Here is a 23,218-nt window from a genome sequence, read left to right as displayed (position 1 = left end):
GACCAACCCCAAGAGAGATCCTGCCTAGTGGAAGGTCCAATCGTATTACTTTTACACTCGTTGGGAGCAACATTATGGCATTCTTCCTTCAACCCTACATACCAGGAAAGAGATTATGGGATCACCAACACTTCCCTCAATCCAAAACCTGGTTTTAAAGCTGGACGTACATAAAATCCCCTGGTACAATCGGGCTCAATTTAAAGCTGAACTCCAGGCAAATATAAAAGCAATCAACATTTAATTTATATAATTAATTTATATACTTAAAGAACAGTTACATACATATGGAAATCCATACGAGATGCACTATAAGTCAATCAGGCTCTACTGCCCTGTGCAGACCCATCTAGCTAAAAGGATGAGTTGTGAAGAGCATACTGGAGTACTCTGCACTATGTGACTTCTTCATAATGTCCAATCAGTAGCTAGGAGGAGGGGCTTTAACCATACTGTATAGTGAAGAGCAAGAAAAAAAACAGGTACGATCTCACGTTACCTCAAACTGTGTACTGAAAAATATAACATCCAACAAATGCTAATGCAGCAATAGGGTCACAGAAACCATTGGTGGTAGGAAGGAGGAGTGAGGAGGGCAGTTCAAATGTGCACAAACAGACCTGTCACAATGGCCAGTTAACGTCCAGAGACTATTGGTCACATGCAGTCCGTTCACATACACGGTTTGAAGGGCTCTTGCATGTGCACCTGCATTCGAACCGGCAGGAGCAAGACCTGGACTCTACATACTGCACTTTTTTTACCCAGCGGTAACCACACGCTGACTCGATAGCGGTTACTAATGCTCCCAATCAGTTGCATTATTTTACAATTGAAGGTCGCTTGACCACAGCAATTGGCAGCTAAATGGCACATTTAACATGCCGTTTAGTCTTTCGTCTGAAAGAGGCTGAAGTAACATGCGCAGTGCCCGGCTTGTTTCTTGCTCTACACCATAATCTGTTGGGACCTCATTCACGCCCACATGCATCACACAGCCGACCAGAAGAGAGGTGAGAGCATTTTTCATCCATTCCACTCAGGCTGCAGGTCAGTGAGTGCTGCGCTATCGACTGCTTTTTTCCAACACCAAACTGTTCCATCAGACTAAGTTTCTGAACTGTAGAGTTAAGTGTGGGCAGAAAGCTAATTATGAGGCTGGACTACTGGAATAAAAGCCCAGCTGGATCTGAACTAAGAACCCTTTGGCAGATCAAACATTTCCCATATATGGCATTTCATCTTTGTATTTATCTGGCAACATGGAGTTCAGCTTTAAAGTAGTTCGTGATAGATTAGTGATGCTAAATTTTGGCAAAAATTACAAACAAAAGTCACTTAACAAAACGAACATGAATGAGGGGTTGTTCTGGCGTTTAGCATAAATTAAAACGAAATATAATTAGTACAAGGTGCAATTTGTTGCATTGCTTTTGGTGAATAAAGAGCTAAAAATCCCTTTAACTTTAAAGAGGTCCAGTCATTCAGTGATCTGGTACAAAGATCACAGAGCAATGCGCAGGCACCTTTTATCTATGTATATATATTTTTTTTGCATTCCTTTTTTATTCATTAGAGGTCCAGTGCAAAGCTATACCTACCATGCATTTTGGCTTACAAGCATACATGTGTACCCTGCTTTACGTTTCGGTTATACCTTGTAGGCAATGGAAGATTTAAAAGGTGAATCTGCTGCCTGAACCTGTGGGAGACAGGCATTGTGTAAGCAGCGCCAGTCAGTTCATTGGGAAGTCATGACATCACTGAAGCCTGAGGAACACAATGGCCGACCCCCTTTTCCTGAACAGCTCCGCTAAGCCTCTTTTTAGCCGTTTTGCTGGTTTATTTTGCCCGATGATGCTCTTCACTTCATAGAAGACCTCGTAAATATTATATGATCGAAGCAGACATTCTACCTCGTACAAAGGATTGTACATTTTATATATATTTTTTATATATATTTATATATTAATATAGACATCTCTTCATTTTCATATATAGTTCTCTGTATGCAGTTCTGTTGAGAAAGCAGTGCCTGCTTAATAGTTGTGCAGTAATAGGGAAGGGGGATGGGGAGAGGGGAGCACAGGCAGTCTATTTGACTATGTACACTGCTAATGCTATTGAATGGGGTCAGTTTCCTGCAACATTTAGTGGTTTATACCCTGTTCTGCACATATTCAGAGTGGAGTGTATAATATAAGTCCATGAGTTACGATTCGGGGTCCCCTTTGACCCAATGTGTAAATGGCACTGGTAAGATATGACAACCATCCCAATCATGGTCAGTGGGGCTTTCTTTCTCCTGGCATTCCAGAACCCAGGCTAGAGTACTCTGCTCTCACAGCCAGTCGCCAGCCCATTCACATGCCCCATTCAGAGTAGCAGCAGAGTCAGAACGGACTCAGTAAGCTCATTATCTCTCTAAATAGACAGACATTCTCTCGTCACACATGCCTGCACCTTGCTGGTGCATTAGTGTACTCACAAAATATCAAGACAATCACCGGAACAGCAATCCTTACCAAAACTAGGCAAATAGGTCTGCATTTTTAACTCCCAACCCACCCCAGTTGATCAATCAGTGTCCCCCCCAGGCCCTCTTGTCTGGATAAGCCAGCAGACTTGTAACAGAGAAACAACCCAATAAAAAAACAAAACTTTTCCTGTGCAGAGGATTAAATGGAAGGGTGGCGATTAAGCCAGGGCTGAAGAACTGTCTCTCTGTCTCTTCTTCACAAAGTCCCAACGCATGTATCGCTAGATGCGGCTCTGTCCCAGTAAGTGCTGATGTAGCGGAGGAAGGAACAACGGGGACCGCACATCCAGTCCCCAGTGTGCATGCTGCTCCCCATTTCAGATCCTGCACCTTCTGAACATGTCTTCCCCTTGCTGTAAACAGGTGTGCTGCCAGCTTCTCACACTACCGTACTGATTCTGTTTGTTGGCTTTTGTTTTGGATTGCCTTGAGATGTGTTTGTCCCCATAGGGTGGTGGGAAGCATGCTGGGGCAGAGGAGATGTTGGAGGCAGCGGGGAGTGGGGTGTAAGCGGAGTGTGAGGTGTATGTGGAGATGGTGGAGGAAGAGGTGGATAAGAGGGATGTGGGGGAATTGGAGATAATGGTGAGCAAGGGGACTGGTTGAGCTGGCCATGCTGCATTGGATGTTGTGGATTATACTGAGATGGCGGAAGGCGCTGCTGCGGAGGGGGCATTTGAGAAGGATGATGGCTAAAAACAAAGTGCTTGGGTGGTTGCTTTTGCATGGAGTGCTGGGCCTGATGAACATGCTGTGGGTAGGTATGAGTCATGGCATGCTGGGGCACGGAACTATACATGGGTAAGGGGGACTGGGGTTGGTTTGTCGTGTGTCTGCCATGCAAGGTGTACTGTGGGTGAGGAGAGCTGGGGGTCATGGGTGGTCCTCCTGCAGGTGGTCTCTTCTGTTGGTTTGGACGTTGCAGTGTGAACTGAGCTGAGGATGGTGGCACATGGTAGCGATGAGATGGCGGTTGAGGAGGCAGGGGTGGCGCAGAAGATGGCGGCTGAGAGTGATAGGGTGGCGGAGGCTGAGCTAGTATCCCCTGGTTGTGGCAGTACTGGGCATGCAGAGCCTGGAGTTTTGAAGGTCCATCCATTCCTGGTGGAGAAAGAGGATGAGGTGGCAGAGAGGTTGGGGGCAAGTTTTGGAAGGGTCCCTTCCCTCTTTTACTTCCGAACAGAGAGCCCAGGAAAGAGGAAGAGTTGGACACTGGCCTGGGAGCCTTGTACTCCTCTGGAGGAGGTGGTGGCGGAGCAGGAAGTCGCTGATGAGGGCGAGGGCTGCTAATGATAGATCCCTGTGGGAAAGAAAAGGATATACGTTAGCATCTAATATTATTGCCTATTATAGCAGCATGCATGCACATATAGCCCAGCCCTCCCTAGATTAGAGGGCCAGACCACCCAAATCTGATATTTTAATGATGCATGTACTGTTAGTGGTTTGAATTCCTACAGGAGCCATTTTTGGAGGTTATTGCCTAGAGCAGTAACAGGCAAACTTGGCTCTACAGCTGCTAAGGAACTACAAGTCCCATATTGCATTGCAGGAGTCTGACAGCCACAATCATGGTTTATTAAGGCAAATGCATTGTGGGACTTGTAGTTCCTTAACAGCTGAAGAGCCAAGTTTGCCTATCACTGACCTAGAGTTGCCACTACGGAAAGGCACCTGTTCCCAGGTGCTTCCATCATATCCCTGCCAAGTCCAGTCACATGCTCCTGTCACTGCAATCTCAGTATCTGCGTCCCCTATAGCCACAATCTAGGCCACCCAACCCATTCTGTGTCTCCTTGTGCTCCCTTTGCAACCCACTCATCCTTCCACTCTTTATGAATCTGCATTTAAAAGACTTCTGAGGCCACAAAATACATTTAGTTTTACTTAGCCGGGGCTTCTTCCAGCCCCTAGGAGTCCCTCATAGTAGCTCTGGTCCTCTCCGGGGTCCCGTGGGTAAGCCTCTAAGGATCGCCGACTCCCAATGGGTCACATCTTCTGTACATGCGCACCCACGTCTTCGGGTAGTGTACTGCGCAGTAGCCCCAGGTAAGTAAAACTACATTTCTTTTGTGGCCTCAGAAGTCCTTTAAGGGGAGGAGTTACATCACATTCTGAATTCTAAAGCTGCCCATACACAAATATATTCCCCCCAATGTTCCAAAACAATCAATTCCTTCTTAGAATGTATCGATTCAGAAGGAACCACACATTGCACTACAATCTGCAATAGATTCCAGCAGGAAATCGATTGAAAATCGATCAAACCATAGTGTTGCACTGTTCGATGCAGGGCAAAGCTATAGGTCATCGATCCACCAATGCTCTTGCACCGCCCCAATTGACCTAAATTTTCCATACTGTAAAAGCGATCGATTTTTGATCAAAATGGCTAAAAATTCAATCAATCTATTTGATGTTGGGCAATCTATTCCCAACAGATGAATCGAATATTCAAGGAAAATTGATGAGTGTACCTTAACTCCGTACTAGGTACTCCTAGTGATGTCTGGAGGGGAATATTATAATTGCAATTCAGAGAGGTGATATAACTAATGAGTCGAACATTAGATTTTTTTTTTCTTAAAGGAAACATCCAAACGCCTAAAAAAATGAGTTTTACTTACCCGGGGCTTTCTCCAGCCCCTGGCAGCTGATATGTCCCTCGCCGCAGCTCCGGGGTCCTGGGATACTATCTGTTTCAAAAGGCGACCTCGCCAGATCGGCCTCTACTGTGCCTGCCCGAGCGCCGCTGTCAATCACGCTCACGTGGTCTGGAGCGCCCTAGCCGAGGACATTAGCGTGACTGCCTCTCGTGAAGGTGCAGTAGATGCAGACCTGGTGAGGTCAGCATTTGAAATGAAGGAGATCCCGGGACCCCGGAGCTGCGGCAAGGGACATAGTGGCTGTTAGGGTCGGGAGCAAGCCCCTGGTAAGAAAAGCTTTTTTTTTTTTTTTTTTTTTTTTAGGAGCTCGGATGCGTCCATTAAATGCTCTAACTTTATCAATCTTACGTTTTTGCAGAATTAAAAATAAAAATAATTGGTACTTCAGTTCCCAGATCCTTACTTCCTCCTTAGCGACTTACAGTTGTCTGCTTATCCCCATTCATTTTGAAATGGGACTATTTCTGTCAGTTGAAGCCATACCTTCCTGGTGGCTAAAAGCCTATCATGGATATAAATCTCTAGTAGGAAGACATGACCCCAGGATTTTAGAGTGGGTCATTAAAGTTCAGCATAAAACAATATTATATGACTCAAAGAGGATCAATGCTCACTGCAAATTTTGTTGAAATTTTTATGCTGACAAACTGATTCGATCCATATTGGTAGAAACTAAATCTGATCAGTTCCATTATAATCAATTTATAAACTGATAATAAATTTGCATCACTTTGGAAACATTTTCAATGAGCTCATCATCTGTAATAGTCGATGAGTTCCCATGGTGGGAAGATCTAGACTCTGTGCTCTCTATGGTAAACACCCTCATAGTCATAGTTTTCTATACTGTTGGTGTTCCATGGTCTTTGAACTATGTGCATATGTTTCTTAATTTCTCAGGAACTCTGCCACTGCTCTCCCAGACGATCGAGGAAGTCTCAAAACTATTCAGAGGCTTCCATCTAACAAGGCATCTATTTTTTAGGTCACTTCAGGTATGCTTTAAAGGATACCCAAAGTGACATGATGAGACATGTGTATGTACTGAACAGTGCCTGGCACACTCATAACTATGCGGTTTCTTTTTTCTTTCTCTGCCTGAGAGAGTTAAATATCAGGTATGTAAGTGGCTGACTCAGTCCTGACTCAGACAGGAAGTGACTACAGTGTGGTCCTCACTGATAAGATATTCCCATTCTTTACCTCTTTCTTGCTCTCAAAAGCCATTTTCTGCTAGGAAAGTGTTTTATAGTTGGAATTTCTTATCAGTGAAGGTCAAACAGTAGTCACTTCCTGTCTGAGTCAGGTCTGAGTCAGGACTGAGTCGGCCACTTACATACCTGATATTTAACTTTTTCAGGCAGAGAAAGAAAAAAAGGAGCACAGCATAGTTATTTGTGTGCTAGGCACTATACATACACAAGTCTATCTCATCATGTCACTTCGGGTATCCTTTAAGCTGCATACAAGTTGCAGAAAATTTTAAGGCAAGTCAAAATGATTTGCATCTTATGGGCTATCTTTGATCAACGACAATATATCAAGAAAAACTAAAAAAAATCCAGAAAGGTGGGAGGAGTTAGGAACTCCTGTTCAGACCTACACCTGCCACTATAAAGCTGGTACACGGGGTTCAACTACCCAATACTAAGATATCAGTTACTGGTGATGTGGCCCTTTAATCAGTCTAAAAAAAGGACATTAGCAACTATCCCTCTATTCCCCACAACACTGCAGAACTACTAACGCAGGAGGGAGACCTCCAAGACACACATTACAGCAGAAGCATGCAGCTCAGAATCACCACTTACTTCAATGGTGCTGTCCAGAGATCCAGCGCTGTTACGCCTCCCTCTCTTACCTAAGCACCAAGTTAGTAATAAGCAAGCATTAAGGGGCAAGAGGAAGTAGAAAAAAGCGGATATGATGGGCAAAATGTTGGATGAGAAGGAAATGCCGTAGGGAAAACAAGGCGTGACTAACTAATAGATTTGGGTGAGGACAGATGCATGCGCATGGGATTGAGGAAAGACCAGGTAGAAGGTAGACAAATGTAGAACACAGTGAGAAATATGGAACATAGAGAATACAAGACATGCTGCCTGGATACAGAGCAACTTCACACCCCAAGAGGCTGCAAGCTGTTGAGCAACTCCCTGCTGTACTGCAAGTCTTCTGCATCCTCCCACGCAATCTAAGAACAGCCTGCAGTCGCTGCAGCATTTCCACAAGGTGGCAGCAAAACACTACAGGATGTGCATAAAGGATTCCACCACTGGGGAAATTCAGCTCACTACTACCCATTTGGCTTGTGTTAGCATGGATTATTTATCAAGCACAAAAATCACAATATCAGCACTGTCAAATATGTTCAACCGGTCCTATTATTACGCTCTTTCAAGAAAAAAGGAGAAAAAAAAAATAACGCGGCTACAGCTGAAAAGGAAATGTGAGCTTGAGTTCTGCTTAGCTGGCAGGATTGGCTGTATCCCTCGTTCCCAGGGCCAGCTCGAGAAATTCATTCAAATCTGACTTTATTCCCCTCTGCCTGCTGTGCATTAACTCCTTCTTCACTTATCTCTGAGCTACTGCATACATTAGCTTCAAAGAGAAGGAGATTCCTCATATGCAGTGGCTGGATAGTGTAATGGTTAAGGGCTCTGCCTCTGACACAGGAGACCTGGGTTCAAATCTCGGCTCTGCCTATTCAGTAAGCCAGCACCTATTTCAGTAAGGAGTTTCTTGGGCAAGTCTCCTTAACACTGCTACTGACTACTGAGTGCGCTCTAGTGGCTGCCTCGCAAGCACTTTGATTCCGACAGGAGAAAGGCGCTATACAAATACTGCAATTAATTATTAATTATTATGTGTGAAGCTTTCAGGCACATGGCAAGCCAATGGACAGATGCTCACATTCTGCTTTTTATCTGAGGCCCCCACCTTGATTTACAACTAATTAGTTGTATTTTACAGGATTTCCAGGTTCTCCAACTACAACATTTACACCTCCTTGCCTCCTCAAAGCAGCTAATTGTAGTGCAACCAAAACGGGCATGCACTAAATAGTGGGCACCGAGTCCGCCCCGCCATGGGAACAGCGGTTACCAATAGCGGTCGTGCAAATTCATCCGCTATTAGTAGCTGCAATTCCCCTCATCGGGGAGCCCCGGCGCCTGCTATTTAGTGCATGCCCATTTTTTGTCGCGGGGAGCGGGGGTTATTAATTGCCCAGGGGTTGGGTTGTCAACTGCCCATGGGGGGGTTGAGAGAGTAGGGAGGAGTTAGGTCAAAGTGAAATGATATTTCTCTATATCAATTAGGTTGTATAATATTGGTAATTTTACTGATATTCTACTACCGCTATAAAATGCTCCCTGAAGTATTTTTTTTATTCCATTACATGCGCTCTCAAATTAGCACGTCCCGCTTTAAAATCTACGTTGGATCCCCACCCCAATATAAAATAATTTTAATGCTAACATTTGTATAGTCCTTTCCTCCTGTCGGAAAAGTGCTTGAGAACTGCAGTAACTAGGGGGCACTCAATGTAGTGTTAAGGAGTCTTGCCCAAGACTCCTTACTAAATGTCAGAGGCATGGCCTAAACCAGCACCCTGCCCAGTCACAGGCTTTAAAGAAAAATATTCTCCTTACATTATACCTCTATTACAGTGTGGTTATGTGACCCACATTGCTTCAACTAGCAGGTTTCCTGCCCACAATCCACCGAAGCCTACTATCAAACCCACTGCTATTGGTGACTATTAGCCAGAAGCGTGGCCTAAACCAGTACCCTATCCAGCCACAGGCTTTCTAAAAAATAATAATAATAAAAAAAATCTTTACAGCATTCCTCACAATGTGCAACATGCTCCAAATTTTTTGGTGCAACTCACCAAAGCCGCCACCTCCCTTCTGATACACTCCATGCCGTGTTCCATCTCCTTACACTTCCGCCTTCAGAGAGAGAGTTCCAGTTCAGGAGGCGGAAGTGAAAGATGAATGCAGCATGGAGCACATTTAAAGAGAGGTGGTGAGTTAACCCTCACATACACAGCCCGGGTCCTGCCCCTCATTCTATTATAGCTAAATCATATTCTTGTTCTGCGAATGGCAAACAGGCGTACATTTGATTAAGGTGCCCGGTGAAAAGGGCACAAGAAATAGCCAATAGTAGAATAATGCTAAATTTATAGTTATTCTGCTACTTCATTCGTATAGTAAAATATTGGTAATATTTCACTATGACCTAACCTCTCCCTACACTCGCACAGACACAAACTCCCCCCCACCATGGCGTATTGCCTAACCTTAACCCCCACCCCCCTGCTGGTGGCTAACCTTAACTCTGCCCCCCCCCCCCCCCTCCCAACCTTAAAGTAAACCTCCAGACTAAAAATCTACTCAGCAGCACTGAAAAGGCTTGGTGTTTCTTTAACCACTTTACCCCCGCCCGTACGGATTTCTCCGTCCCTTTTTCCATCCTTTAACCCCCAGGGACGGAGAAATCCGTACTTTCCGCGTTCTCGACGCTGTCCGCGCTCCAGCTCGTAAACACGCCGCCCGCCGCTAGTAAACACGCTGCCGCCCGCCCGCCCGGAGATCAATCAACGGGAAAATCCATTCCCGTTCGTTGATCTAAGCCCCGCAATGATCCGCTGCTCTCCGATGGGCAGCGCGATCATTGTGAAAAAAACTCATGTGTCCAGCCTCCTTATACTTCCTCCAAGCTTCCGGAAGGACGCTTGGAGGTCGCATTAAAACAAAAAGTTACTGTGGCCATCTTGTGGCCAAATAGTAAACTACACCCTACACATTTTTCACATACAAATAAATGACTTTTACACAAAAAATTAACTCATTACCTTACCTTAATTTTTGTAATTAAAAAAAAATTCAAAAATTTACAATTAAAAAAAATACATAAATAGTTACCTTAGGGACTGAACTTTTTAAATATTTATGTCAAGAGGGTATAACACTGTTACTTTATAAACTATGGGCTTGTAATTAGGGATGGACGCAAAACTGAAAAAAATGCACCTTTATTTCCAAATAAAATATTGGCGCCAAACATTGTGATAGGGACATAATTTAAATGGTTTTATAACCGGGACAAAAGGGCAAATAAATTTCATGGGTTTTAATTACAGTAGCATGCATTATTTAAAAACTATAATGGCCGAAAACTGAAAAATAATTATTTTTTCCCCCACATTTTTCCTATTTTCCCATTAAAACACATTTAGAAAAAAATAATTCTTGGCATAATGTCCTACCTAAAGAAAGCCTAATTGGTGGCGGAAAAAACAAGATATAGTTCATTTCATTGCGATAAGTAATGATAAAGTTATAGACGAATGAATGAAAGAAGTGCTGAAAGGTGAAAATTGCTCTGGTGCTCAGGGGGTAAAACCCCTCAGTGGTGAAGTGGTTAACAGTTTCACAGCATTAGAACTTTGTTTTTCTTACCCAAGCCTAATTTTTTGCTACACAGAAGCTAAGCTCTACCCCATCAAAGAAAACTGCCCGGGCATTTTTCCCCTGATGCTGTGCAAAGCATGATGGGATTTCTAATGTTGTTCTCATTGCCTAGCAACTGGGAGGGGTGATAAGGACACAGGACAGTTGGAACTGTGCCTCATGCTCCCTGTCACCTCCTTTCAACCAAAAAGATGGCTGCCCCCATGAAATCACAAACATTTGCCTGTCCTTTCTAAACAGGGTGGGTAAGAGATTATATTACATATCTATTTTAATTAACATAACTAATGTAACTTAATGACAGTATGTTTGTTTAGGCTGGAGTTCCTCTCTAAGCACCCCTTTGTGGGCATTAAACGTCATCACCCACTCCCCCCCTTTCCTGCTGATACTTACTCTATGCGTCCTGTTGAAAAAGGTGCCCACTATGTAAACCGTAGCAGGCACTATTTTCAACAGGATGAATCTCCTTTTCAACTGTTTCAGGAAACAGAACTACATACCTATATAAATCTATAGAGATAAATTAGTTATGGAGATGATCATGTTCATGTCTGATAGAGTGAAATATGATTCAGGGAGATGAAATGATACATACCGACATCAGAGAGATCCCTCAGTGAGCTGCTCAGTGCACTTCTCTTGAGTCCTTCTCCTAATGCATATGTGTCATCCAAGCTTGGTCGTCCCAAAGTGCCATTCACAGCTTCCTTCATGCCTGGGCCAGGGGAAGTATTGGGACGCATTACTCCCTTCTGCTTTTCAAGTTCCGCTGCAGGAAGCAAGTGAAGGCATAGATTGATGCAAAGGCCACGATAACATTCCTCTATAACTACATAACTGTCACAGACAAAGCCATATAGGCCATATAGCCATATAACTGCTGTATGGCTTCCCGTTCCAAAGATTCCGAGATGATTTGCATCAATAATGCCAATGTCTGTATCAAGTGGAGTTTGATCAGTATTGACTGGAGTTTGATCAGATGTTGTGGCAAAGCGGCTTAGTATAGTTACATGTGATTTTTATGAGTTTTAGGAGGTTTACGAATATTTAACATACTGTTAAATGTTTTGTGTGAGGTTGCTCAGTGCATCCATCATGTACAGCATATGTTTCTAGCTGTCTGGTCCTACGCGATGCCTGTATGCAGATTTCAGTCCTGTTCCTAAGCTTAATTTTGGTGCCTAGCTGCAGGTCCAAGCGCTCACTCAGAATATCTATCACCAGGCTCCTAAACCTTGCCAATGCTAATCTAGTCCTCTCTACTGCTATTACCTTACCTGATTTGCGTACTGTCCACTTTTGTGGTGGTTCATTTCCAATGCTGTGAAGTCGGTAGAAAAACCATGTAACGCCTTAGTTTATGAAACCACCGACTCCGAGCACCCAAAATTGCTCTGACTCCTTGACTCTGACATCTAATACTTACCAGGGCTGTGGAGTTGGTACAAAAATCATCCGACTCTTCAGTTTATGAAACAACCAACTGACTACAGGTACCCCAAATTACTCCAACTCCTTGACTACCACTCCACAGCTCAGTTCCTTTCCTCAACCTAATTTGCTGCTGGCTTTAGGCTCCCACCTACACAACCCCACTGGCAATACACAGGGTCTCTATCCAGGTGGTAGCCAACACAGGGACAAAGACAACTGTTCACATCTACCAGCCTAGCGAATTAACGTCACTATCTCACCTGCATAGTGACCTCTGACACAGAGGGTACAGTGCCCAAATAGCACCCCATAACAGAACCATGAGCATCAGTTTCTTACTTTATCCAAAATGTAAAAACAGTATTTGGCTGGCAGCAGCCAAAAGAGCATCTGATGAACTTACACTCCACTCTGTATTTCTCCATCTCTTGCACTTCTGCAATGGATTCTCGCAAATCACTGGTGAATCTCAACCGATCCTGAAGGCTTGGAGCATTGAAAATGATGAGGACTTTCCTCTCGCCACCAGGGGCAGCGGAGAGCAATTTGATCCCATGCTGGTAATCTGTGGATAGCAATAGATGAATTATGGTAAAATTCAAGTGCAGCTTAAACTGGTGTACACACAGGTAAGCTAGCAAAGCACAGGTCAATGATAATCGAGTTCAAAAACCAATTGATTGCTTCTCTTTGATCCCCTTGCAATCATCAGATCAAGAAATGACACAGTTACTCTGTTCAACACAGTACAATGTGCTATGGGGCCGTTGATAACCGGCCTGCTTGACGGAAGTTTTCAGCAGTGTCCAATCACCCTCAGCTTGCTGGCACTGGGGACTTGTCCCCTGGGGACTTCGGTCCCCGCCCGGCTCCCTCACGGGGGAGCCACGGACCATGTGGGTGGCCACATGGCCCAGGCCCTTTGGGCAACCACTGGGCAGTTGGGGGTCCTCCTATCCTTCGTGTGTTGGAGGACCCAAAAGCTTCCTGTGCCGAAGGCAAAGGGGGAGGTTCCCTTCGGGGAACACCGGAAAGGGCCCTGCTTTTGTCGGGCCCGGGGCTACTCATGCACGTTTTTATGGGGTGTTTATGCACTTCCACTTTTTACGTGCATGGGCATAAAGCCTTGCTTACTTCGGGCTCCTGTTGCATGCAACAGGAGTCAAGAAAGCTGCTGAAAAAAAAAATTGATAAATAAAAGCTCCACCATTGCTGATAGTGCCAGACAACTCTTCTTTCAAACAAGTTCCCTTCTTATACATTCGGCCCAGAGCATACCCCTTGATATTAGTCCCCGGGTAACAACAGTGCATCACCAGCAGTTGTGTTGTGGTTATTTTAAATTAGGGGTGACAGTGCGGAAGGGAGGGGTGGCAGATGTGGCGCCACAAGGCCGATTCCTGAGAGATTTCATGCTGAAATCAATCTGGAATCGGCCTGCGGTGTATGGACAGGCAACAGGTCTCTCTCCCATCAGAGAGAGGTCTGTCTCTTGGCGGATATGCCCATCGTCTGATATATGGGCACCTTTAGGCTGGTAGTGTATGAATGAGAGGAGTGGAATTGGAACAGACCAAATGTTGCCTAACTAATGTGCCAGCTGCACCACATGGACGATGCTTTCCAAGGTAATACTGTTGCCATATTCTAAATGGTGTCCGAATTCATTGGCCACTGGAATACCTTTATATCTAGAGGATGACCACCTCTAAAACTAGTCATTATAAGGTTAGTTGGCAGACAAAGTTACTCACATGAGTTTTGGAAGAGCTGCATCTGCATGTCCACCAGTGGAAAGGATTGCCGGAAGCTGTAGGTCACTAAAATTTTCTTCTTTTGGAAAATCTTTGTTACCTGTGAAGTATCAGACTTTTAGTAACGCTAAACCCTATACATATGATTTACTAATCCTTTGGTACAGCCAAATTTTACTCACCACCAGAAGATCATTGAAGAGAAAGACCTCCCTCTGGTGCAGACCCATCCTCTGGGGACGGTTTGGATCTGGGACCTCATACAGTTGGCAGCAGCACACAAGACGTCGATGTGGAAGAGAAAGAACCTTTAGAGAGAAGACAAGCATTCAGAGATGTAATAGTTCTTCCCCTTTTTCAGTCCCTCAGAGAGTATAAATAGAAAATGAGAGTAGTCTTCTTACTGGTTTCTTTCCGACAATCATTCTCTCCACAGCTTGCACCTGAGATACGTGATCATCATTTGTTCTCAACTCCCGACCCTGGATCCTCTGGTAGATCCCAACAAGCAGATCCCGGGGAATGTCCTCTCCATTATCCACCCCTAGTGGAAAAGTGAGGTAAGAAGAATGGGTTATAATACAGGAGTCAGTCACCCCATGTGACTACAGTTCACCGATTTGTTTTTAAAGTTTCACTCCTTGTGGAAAGAACTGCTGCACTACAGTTGAGCAGTCTGGTCTCCCTGTTCCTGCTAAGTGTGTTTATGAACAGGCTAAAAAATGGTTTCTTATTGCAAGCAAGGAAGGGTGATGGGAGGTACACATGATGACTTTTATAAACACACTGAGGAGGGTGTGCGAAGGGTTAAATGTTTTAGAACACATTAAGCAGGGAAGAACTAACAGAGTTTTGCAAATAGGTGCATCTCTTTTGTGGTGGTGGGGAGAGGGAAAAACAGGTGACTGGCAACCAGGAGCTTGAGAACTATAGTAGAAGCCAGCCAGAAGGGTATTTTAATCCTTATCGGATCCAGGAAGATTGTGGTTTGCAGGCACTATAAGGCTCCCTGCACAGTGCATGTGATTTTTAATCATTTATTACATCCGATTCCGATTTTTAATCGTTACTGCATGCTGCGTTTTTTCCTCCGTTTTTAGCTTGATTGCATTCAGGGAAAAATCAGAATTGCAAATTGGAAATGGAATTGGAAAACGGATTCGCAGTGTGCAGGGAGCCTTAGGCTTACAGTCTTTCAGTAGGTAGTCAAATATGGGGGTGTGTTTATTCAAGTGGGAGGTTCAAATCATCCAGACAGCACCTTGATTATGAAAACTGTGTGCTCAGGATGTCAATAGCGGATACAATGCGTGGATCAATAGATATATAGGGCCATATGCAATTCTCTTTTTCACCAGAGTTTTCTCCTAGGGGATATTTTTTCATCTTGGATTTTAAATAACTTTCCAGTACTTTTCAACTAAAAAAGTACCAAAAAGTTGCTTAAAAAGTACTATCAAAATTATTGTGAGCATGTTCTTGCCTTCTGGGGGCTTAAAGTGAATGTTTACCCATTAAAAAATAAAAAAGTCAGATACTCACCTAAGGAGAGGAAAGGCTCGGTCCTAATGAGCCTCCCTCTCCTCTCCCGGTGCCCGGTCCCACGCAGGATCCCTCGTAGCAGTATTCGACTAGTTCGGTCAAATACTGCCACTTCCGCAGCCGAAGGGAGCTTTCAGAAGCCTTCGGGAGCACTCGGGCTCCCGAAGACGGGCCGCTCCATACTACGCATGCGCGAGCGCCCTCTATGACGCACTGGCGCGCGCGTAGTATGGAGCGCCCAGTCTTCGGAAGCCCGAGAGCTCCCAAAGACCTCCGAAGTCCCTGCGGCGGCGGACACGAACAGTGGGGGGCCAGCGCAGCACCGAGGGCACCGGGAGAGGAGAGGGAAGGCTCATTCGGACCGAGCCTTCCCTCTCCTTAGGTGAGTATCTGACTTTTTTATTTTTAAAGTGGTAACCATTGGCTTTAAAAGGCATTTTATTGACAAGTTTTAAAATATCACCTAGGAGAAAACTCAGGTGAAAAAGTGAATTGCATATGGCCCATAGTCTCTATCTCTATTGATCCACGTATTGTTTGTAATCCTTTAGACTGTCCTTTTTTTTAATAAAGCATGTGCCAGTGCCAGCAATGTTTGTATGGTGTTTATTAAATGTCTTGCCCGAATCTGTAAGTACCAAAGTCCACATTAGTAAGAGATCATCAGTGAGGTGCAGCCAAATTTGATATGATTGAAAATTATGCAAATTATTATGATATAGCATTATGCTAAATATTATGAAAATTTAAAAACTGTGAATTGACTAATCAATACTTGCAGTGAAAGCTTTTGACTTGTCCATTTTCAAGTTGCTTCAATTTGTAGTAACATTTGCATCAACTTATTATTTGCATATTTTAAGTTAAGTCAAACTTTGTACAAAATGCCTTTAGACAGGCAGGTGAAAGTAGTTTGGTGGAAAACAACCCTAAAGAGGTCTAAAGTGGCGTATGTAAGCAAACATTCGCAAACACTTATAGATGTCCCCTGCAGTCTTATGCTGGCCATACACGGCTCGATTTTTCCCGCTCGATTCTCCCGTTCGATAGATTTCCTGCTCGATTCCGCAGGTGATTCTCTTATCTTCCGCTCGTTTTTCTTACCTTTTCTCACTGTGTTCAATGCGGAATCGAGCGGCGAAACGATCGGGCAGAAGATCGGACGTGTCAGAAATTATCTATCTAGCCATCTAAATGGCTCAAAAACGAACTGTGTATTCCCAGCATAAGGTGTTAAATACATTTTATTGCAAAAAGTACCGACCAGCAATACGTATATACCAAATTTTGTGCATTGATAATTAATGCAAATTTGCTATTGTATGCATTAAAAAGATGGGGAACATTTCTAAAATAGGGAATGTAAACAGGTCTTTTTTGCATGTTTTTCTTTAAAAATAGCAGTTTGCGGATACCAACCAATAAGGTTCTAGTCTTCATATTTCTTATGCATGGTAGACAGTGAAGAAGGCTGTGGACAATAGCTTCACCTTTCCTGTGGGTAAAATCCACACCTTACTGGTGGCAGATATTCACTTACCACGAAGATTTTTAATGAAGTCATCCAGCTTCATCTTGCGTTCTGGTTTGACGCTCGGACTGTACATGTCGGTGTTGAGCAGGATAATGGCGAACGCCAGGATAAATATTGTGTCTGGGTTACGGAACTGACGGACCAGGGCTGGGTTGCACACACAGTAACGCTGGCTGCAATTCAGTAGGACAGAGGGCAGCGGTTAGGAACTGAACACGTGGAAAACAGAAGCAGTAGCACAGATACATGTTAATATTCTCATGTATTGGAGATTACAAGGGAACACGAGTGATTCAGCAAACCTGGCCTGGAGTTATTACATATTTGGGCTGATCCCTAAAGCATATCTCAGGAATTCGCTCTCCTTCCTTGTTTTTGAGCTAAAGTATAAAGCACTTTTGGCTAGTTGGGCGTTTAAAAGATTTGATACATAAGGTGAAAAATAATCCATGAGATTCTTTTAAGGCTGGTTTTAATAAAACACAAATATATGACCTTGCGGCAGAGTGCGCTGACAGAGTCAAATGCATAGCGCGAACCCCCCCCCCCCCCCCCTTCTTCACCCAAAGACACACTACCTGCTGGACAGGAAGTACGTCACTGGGACACCTGAGGATCCCCACCGTATTCCAGTCATTACCTTTTTAAAAAGGTAAGCATTGCCCATTGTCTTACAGTACTTCCACCGCAGAAGTCTGCCGGTAACACGCTGTTGACTTTGAAGCGGCGATTTGGAAACTTCTGGCACAACGCCGCGTGGTAAGTGTGCTAAGCCCCATTGATTTGCCGTTACATTACCCTGCGGTAAAACAGGGTAATGCAACAAACAATTGCAATTCAAGTGTAACAGGTGCCTTAACAAATCAAGGACAACCTGAAAAAAAACAAACAAAAATTTCAGAACCAACCAAACTATCATAATGGCTCAAGTGAGGGTGGAAAGCTTGTGCCATAAAGCAAGCAATCTGTGATAAATATAAACCAGTGGATGCATAAACCCGGGCACCAGCCCAATTATGATGGAAGTTTCACCTGCTTATTTCATCCTTAGCACACAAAAATTGACAGACAACGAATGGGGTGTATAGACAGCATGACAACCGTTTTGCGGGTCTCCCTTCTTGGTTGGACTCTGATGAAGCAGGGAGACCCGCGAAACAGCTGTCAGGCCGTTCATGCACCCCATTTTGTGTCGGACAATTTTTGCATGCCGAGGATGAAATGAACAGGTGAAACTTCCATTGTAAATGGACTGATGCCAGGGTTTATGCTTCTACTGGTTTGGATTATGGTGGCCTACCGGCAAGCACAGCCATACACCTATATTCCCTCTGCGGCTGACCACATAAACCTTTAATGCCAACCATTCTAATTTCTTTGTGCATATTGTAATACATTAAGGGCCAGTTCACACGGACGCTTGGCGGCATTTACTGCTAAGCGTCCGGGACTCGTCCTCTAAACGTACCCATTAAAGAGAATGGGAGCGTTTAACAATGCGCGGTTACTGTCGATTACTATTCATTGTGCAAACGCAGCGTTCCGATCCCAATTTTCCCCATCGTTTAAGACGGACCTAGAAGTTGCATGCGGCATCTAGGGTCGCCTAGCCACCGCGTCTTCAGAAATGCTGATCGCGACGGGACGCAGATGATCGCCGCATCGCCTCCCCTCTCCCTGAATGAGATGTCACAGGATGAGGTGGATTCCGGCCGCCAGAAGCCGCCTGTCGTCCGTGTGAACCGCCCTTAGGCTTGATGTAAAAGATCACTTATGTTCAGTAAGATTCAGCCCAGGTTATTAAGTCAGAACCAGTATTACCATTCAGGTACAAAAGCAACTTAAAAGAACATTCACCTGAAAGCTTCAATGAGTCTCTCCACTTTCTGTGCCTCTCCCTGAACACGTATGTGCGCCTGGAACTTCCGCAGAGCTTCATCCAGATCCATATTAGAGAAATCCATTTCATCCACCACACAGCTGAAAAAAAACAGCAGCAACAAGGGAGTCAGTTGTCATAGAAATTCAGGAGTGATCAATATTCCGGAAACAGAGTGTTCTCAGCAGACCAGAGCACTGATATACAGCATCTCCCTAGTGTAAAGTATTCATCTTAACATTCCTGGTCACAAAGCAGGTAACGCATGGGGAGACTTGTTTCAATGACAAATATCAAAAAGAGGATTAGGGGAAGGGGATATCTTCAGAATATTAATTGTAAGCGTTGTTAATCAAGCTTGTATTTATGTAATCAAGCTTGTATTTATGTGGAGTTTTACCTGAATTGTACAGAAGAAGTCTTTTAAAGGACAACAGTAGTAAGAATTATATGGAGGCTGCCATATTTATTTCCTTTTAAAAACAATACCTGTTGCCTGGCAGGCCTGCTGATCCATTTGGCTGCAGTAGTGTCTGGATAACACCAGAAACAAGCATGCAGCTAATCTTATCAGATCTGACAATGTCAGAAACACCTGATCTGCATATGCTTGTTCAGAGTCTATGCCTAAAGGTGGCCATACACTGGTCGATTTGTCATCAGATTCGACCAACAGATAGATCCCTCTCTCTGATCGAATCTGATCAGAGAGGGATCGTATGGCCACCTTTACTGCAAACAGATTGTGAATCGATTTCAGCCTGAAACCGTTCACAATCTGCGGTGGTGGTGGTGCTGCCGCCGCTCCCCGCCCCGCATACATTACCTGTTCCACCGGCACGTGTCCCGCTGACACCGCTGCTCCGGAATGCTTCACTTCTTCCTGCCCGGCAGGAAGATTAAACAGTAGAGGGCGCTCTACTATTTAAACTTCCTGCAGGGCAGAAAGAAGTGAAGCATGCCGAAGACCAGACCAGCGCGGAGACGGAGCAGCGGTGACAGCGGGACTCGCGCCGGCGGAACAGGTAATGTATACCCGCTGTATTGCGTCGGTCGTCGGGCATTCAAACGCCGCTATCGATGCACACCCGACCCGCCGGCGCTCGAAAAAAATCTTCCGCATGGATGGATCGACGGGAGTCGATGGGTACGATGGATTTCGGACGGAAATCCATCGTTCTGTCAGCGATGTGCGTGGCAATTTCACAGCCGTTTCGATCACTGTGATCGAAACGGCTGTACATCGGCGGGAAAATCGTTAGGTGTATGGGCCCCTTTAAGGTATTAGATGCAGAGGATCAGCAGGACAGCCAGGCAACTGTTATTGCTTAAAGAGACTCTCTAAAGGAAAAAAAAAACCCTCTGGGGAATACTTGCCTCGGGAGGGGGAAGCCTCAGGGTCCCTATGAGCACTCCCCTGTAGCTTCAGGGAATCCAGCGCTGGGTTCCCTGAATAGCTTGACAAGGCATGATTTATTTACCTCTCTGGGATCCAGCGCCGGCGCAGTATCGGCTCTTCGTTTGGGCTAGGCGGTAATAGCCGAGCTCCGATCGTATCCGCTCTACTGCGCAGGTGCAAAAGGACTCTCGCCTGCGCAGTAGAGCAGATCGTTCGGGTTCGGCTATTTCCGCCTTACCCAAATGAAGAGCGGCTAGTACGCCTGTGCAGGATCAGGGTACGTAAATATTTACCTCCCCGCATTTCGGGGACCCAGGCACTCGAACGGAGGAGGACGGGGGAAGCCTCATTAGGATCCAGAGGTTTCCCTCTCCTGAGGTAAGTATCCGCAGAGGGATTTTTTAAATTACATATTCTCTTTAAAAGGAAACACATATAGCAGTCTCCATATACCTCTCGCTTCAGTTGTCCTTTAAATAAACACAATCACACAAATAATGGAATCACATTACACTTATTTTATTTCTGCACACAGACACTGAATAACGCAAAAACACACAGGAACTGGAAGAGAAGATCTTCAATGCAACAAAATGTGATACTTTTGAGAAAAATCCACACAAAACCCGAACTGCAACACTAGATCTTCATCAGGGCTCAGAATGTAATAGAACCTGGACAAAGGTTTAAACATGTACTCTATCCTTTTTTAATCGCACTTCATTACATTTACATTGCAAAAATGCTTAGTTTTTGCAATTTAAAGCTGCTGCTGTATCCTGTCAGCAGTGGGACCAGATTACACGACTGCATTGTAATCACAGCATTGTGTTTAGTGCCCAATTCTAATGTCCAGTGATGGATCATCTTGTAAATCGGTCAGTGCAGGATCCACTGGCTTTAATTTGGCATGTTGCTCTGCTGTCAGTACTTCGTGGTAGACTAGTACAACAGCAGATGTGCCATATCCTCTGCCCAGGGCCGGATTTACCATAAGGCACTGTAGGCACGTGCCTACAGGCGCCTGTTGACGGAAAGACGGCTCATTCCCTTCACTGAGCATGACCACCTCTATGCAAAGTACTGATGAGAGTGTAAATGAGAGGTTACTCGCCCTGCTCTTGGCATTCCACTGACTAGATCTCCCTGCAGTCAGGGGGCAACACTAGCTACTTCATTCTGAGGGTACCTCTGGCTACAGGGACACCTACCTACCAGTAGCTACCTATGACGGGCAAGGGAAGTAAGGGAGAAATGAAGCTGGGACAGCCAGCACACTTGCAGTGCAGTTTGGTGGGGTTTGTAGGGTCACGGAGGGCAAAGTCTAGGGTGCCAGGACATCTGTGCCTACAGGCTCCAGTGATGTATATCCAGGCCTGCCTCTGCCCATACACCAGACTCAACAGGGGACCAGAGGTTGTCCTAGGCCCTAGGGTGTCCATGAATGGTACATTTTTTAGCAGACAATCACATTTTCTATAAGATCATTCAGATTGAAAGAAATGTGATTGAATGAGAAAAGGCCCGTACAGCATGCACTATGTCAGGCTTGATGCAGGTTTGCTTTAAACCCACAGCACAGCATTTCCTTTGTGCATCCTTATCACGCAACCCAACAGACATTTCTGGAGATAATTGCTTATACAACTGTGAGCACTTGGTCAGCTCCTGATCTAACATTCTGGTTTCCCATGAAATGGCAGGTCTCCAGCAGAGCCTGATCCCTCAGACAAGATGGCAGGCCTATAATGAAGCACTTCCTGCTCGCAAGCAAGATGTCACGGCTCTTTGTTCCAGCACACATTGCTCTCTCACAGCCAAGATGGCAGAGCTGCTTCACTGCAGCACATCCTGCCATAGGAAACAAGATGGCAGATGTCCTCAGTCCAGCCTGCCACATTCTTACACACAAAGTAGCAGGCAGATTATTCCGACATAGGCTGAAGTGTCATATAAATGAACAGATTTGTGCAGTGACCCTAAATCAGTAGCAAACAGCCATGAGACGATCTACATTTTCACTCTGCTCTAAAGCAAAATGCTATCCTCTGGAAAAAGGTTTTTAAGAGTGGAGAACAGTTTGAATCTCTGAGAAGTTGTTATTGCCATCTTGGTACTGGGACTACTAGTTTTATCATGATGCCACAAAGCTCCCAGGAGGTTTCAAGGACAGGAAATGAGGGACAATGTTTCCAGAAGAGAGACTAAGGGTTTTTAACTAGTGTTTAAAGTGAATGTCATCTGAAGGTTAAACCCCCCCCCCCCAAAAAAAAAAAAACTTATGGAGAGGAAAGGCTCTGGGTCCTATGGAGTCTTCCCATTCCAGTCATGCTCACCTCCTTCTAGAGCCATCTCCTCATTCCAATCTGCCACCTGAGTGGTCCCAAAGACAGGCGCACAAGCTTGCACCACAGACACACGCTTGCACAGTATGGAGCCGCCTGTTTTTGGGAGCACTTGGGCTCCTGAAGACTTCCAAAGCCTTTCGTGGTGGCAGATTAGAATGAGTAAACAGCGCTGGAACCAGTGGACCGTGAGAGGAACAGGAAGACTCCATAGGACGCAGAGGCTTCCCTCTCCATAGGTAAGTATCTGTGTTTTTTTTTTTTTCATTTCAATTTACATTGGCTTTACGTCCAAAGTTACACACACAGCTTTTGTTGTGATTGCCCCAAAAAATTGTTCATGATTACTTCAGGTGAAAATCTAGAGGTTTCCTGGTGCTAGTGTGCTCCCCTTCTGTGATCCATCAAGCTAAATTCCACTTGAGCAACCACTATTCTAGTCCCCACCGGGAATGCCTCCTCATTATTGTTCACTTGTATGGAAATCGGTCAGAAAATCGATCGAAATTCAGATCGGACATGTTGGAAAAAAAAAATCGATCTAGCAGGTAAATCCGCCAGAAAGTTGTATCATGTGTACCTAGCATTACACTACTAATACGGTAGCATTTAAAACATGAATGTACTTGGGCATATA

The 23,218-nt window shown here is 44.7% G+C and overlaps 1 protein-coding gene across 11 annotated transcripts in view; it reads right to left on the bottom strand.

The window, feature by feature from the left end:
- Nucleotides 1–224: 224 nt before the first annotated feature.
- The window catches only part of IQSEC2 (IQ motif and Sec7 domain ArfGEF 2), a 394,948-nt gene continuing 371,954 nt past the window's right edge, over nt 225–23,218 (bottom strand). For 9 of the 11 annotated variants that reach the window (XM_068248403.1, XM_068248404.1, XM_068248412.1 and 6 more), the window contains 9 exons: nt 18,816–18,938; nt 16,965–17,131; nt 14,287–14,426; nt 14,065–14,190; nt 13,883–13,982; nt 12,532–12,693; nt 11,287–11,460; nt 7,017–7,066; nt 225–3,839 (listed from right to left, as the gene is read on the bottom strand). In XM_068248403.1, coding sequence (XP_068104504.1) covers nt 2,919–3,839; nt 7,017–7,066; nt 11,287–11,460; nt 12,532–12,693; nt 13,883–13,982; nt 14,065–14,190; nt 14,287–14,426; nt 16,965–17,131; nt 18,816–18,938 — 1,963 coding nt within the window. In that variant the 3' untranslated portion in view covers nt 225–2,918. The other 2 variants (XM_068248411.1, XM_068248410.1) reach the window with 2 other exon arrangements.

Source organism: Hyperolius riggenbachi, chromosome 8 (assembly GCF_040937935.1).
Source record: "Hyperolius riggenbachi isolate aHypRig1 chromosome 8, aHypRig1.pri, whole genome shotgun sequence".
Classification (NCBI taxonomy): domain Eukaryota; kingdom Metazoa; phylum Chordata; class Amphibia; order Anura; family Hyperoliidae; genus Hyperolius; species Hyperolius riggenbachi.
Note: the sequence above shows the minus strand (reverse complement) of the source record. Positions and strands in the feature narration are given on the sequence as shown.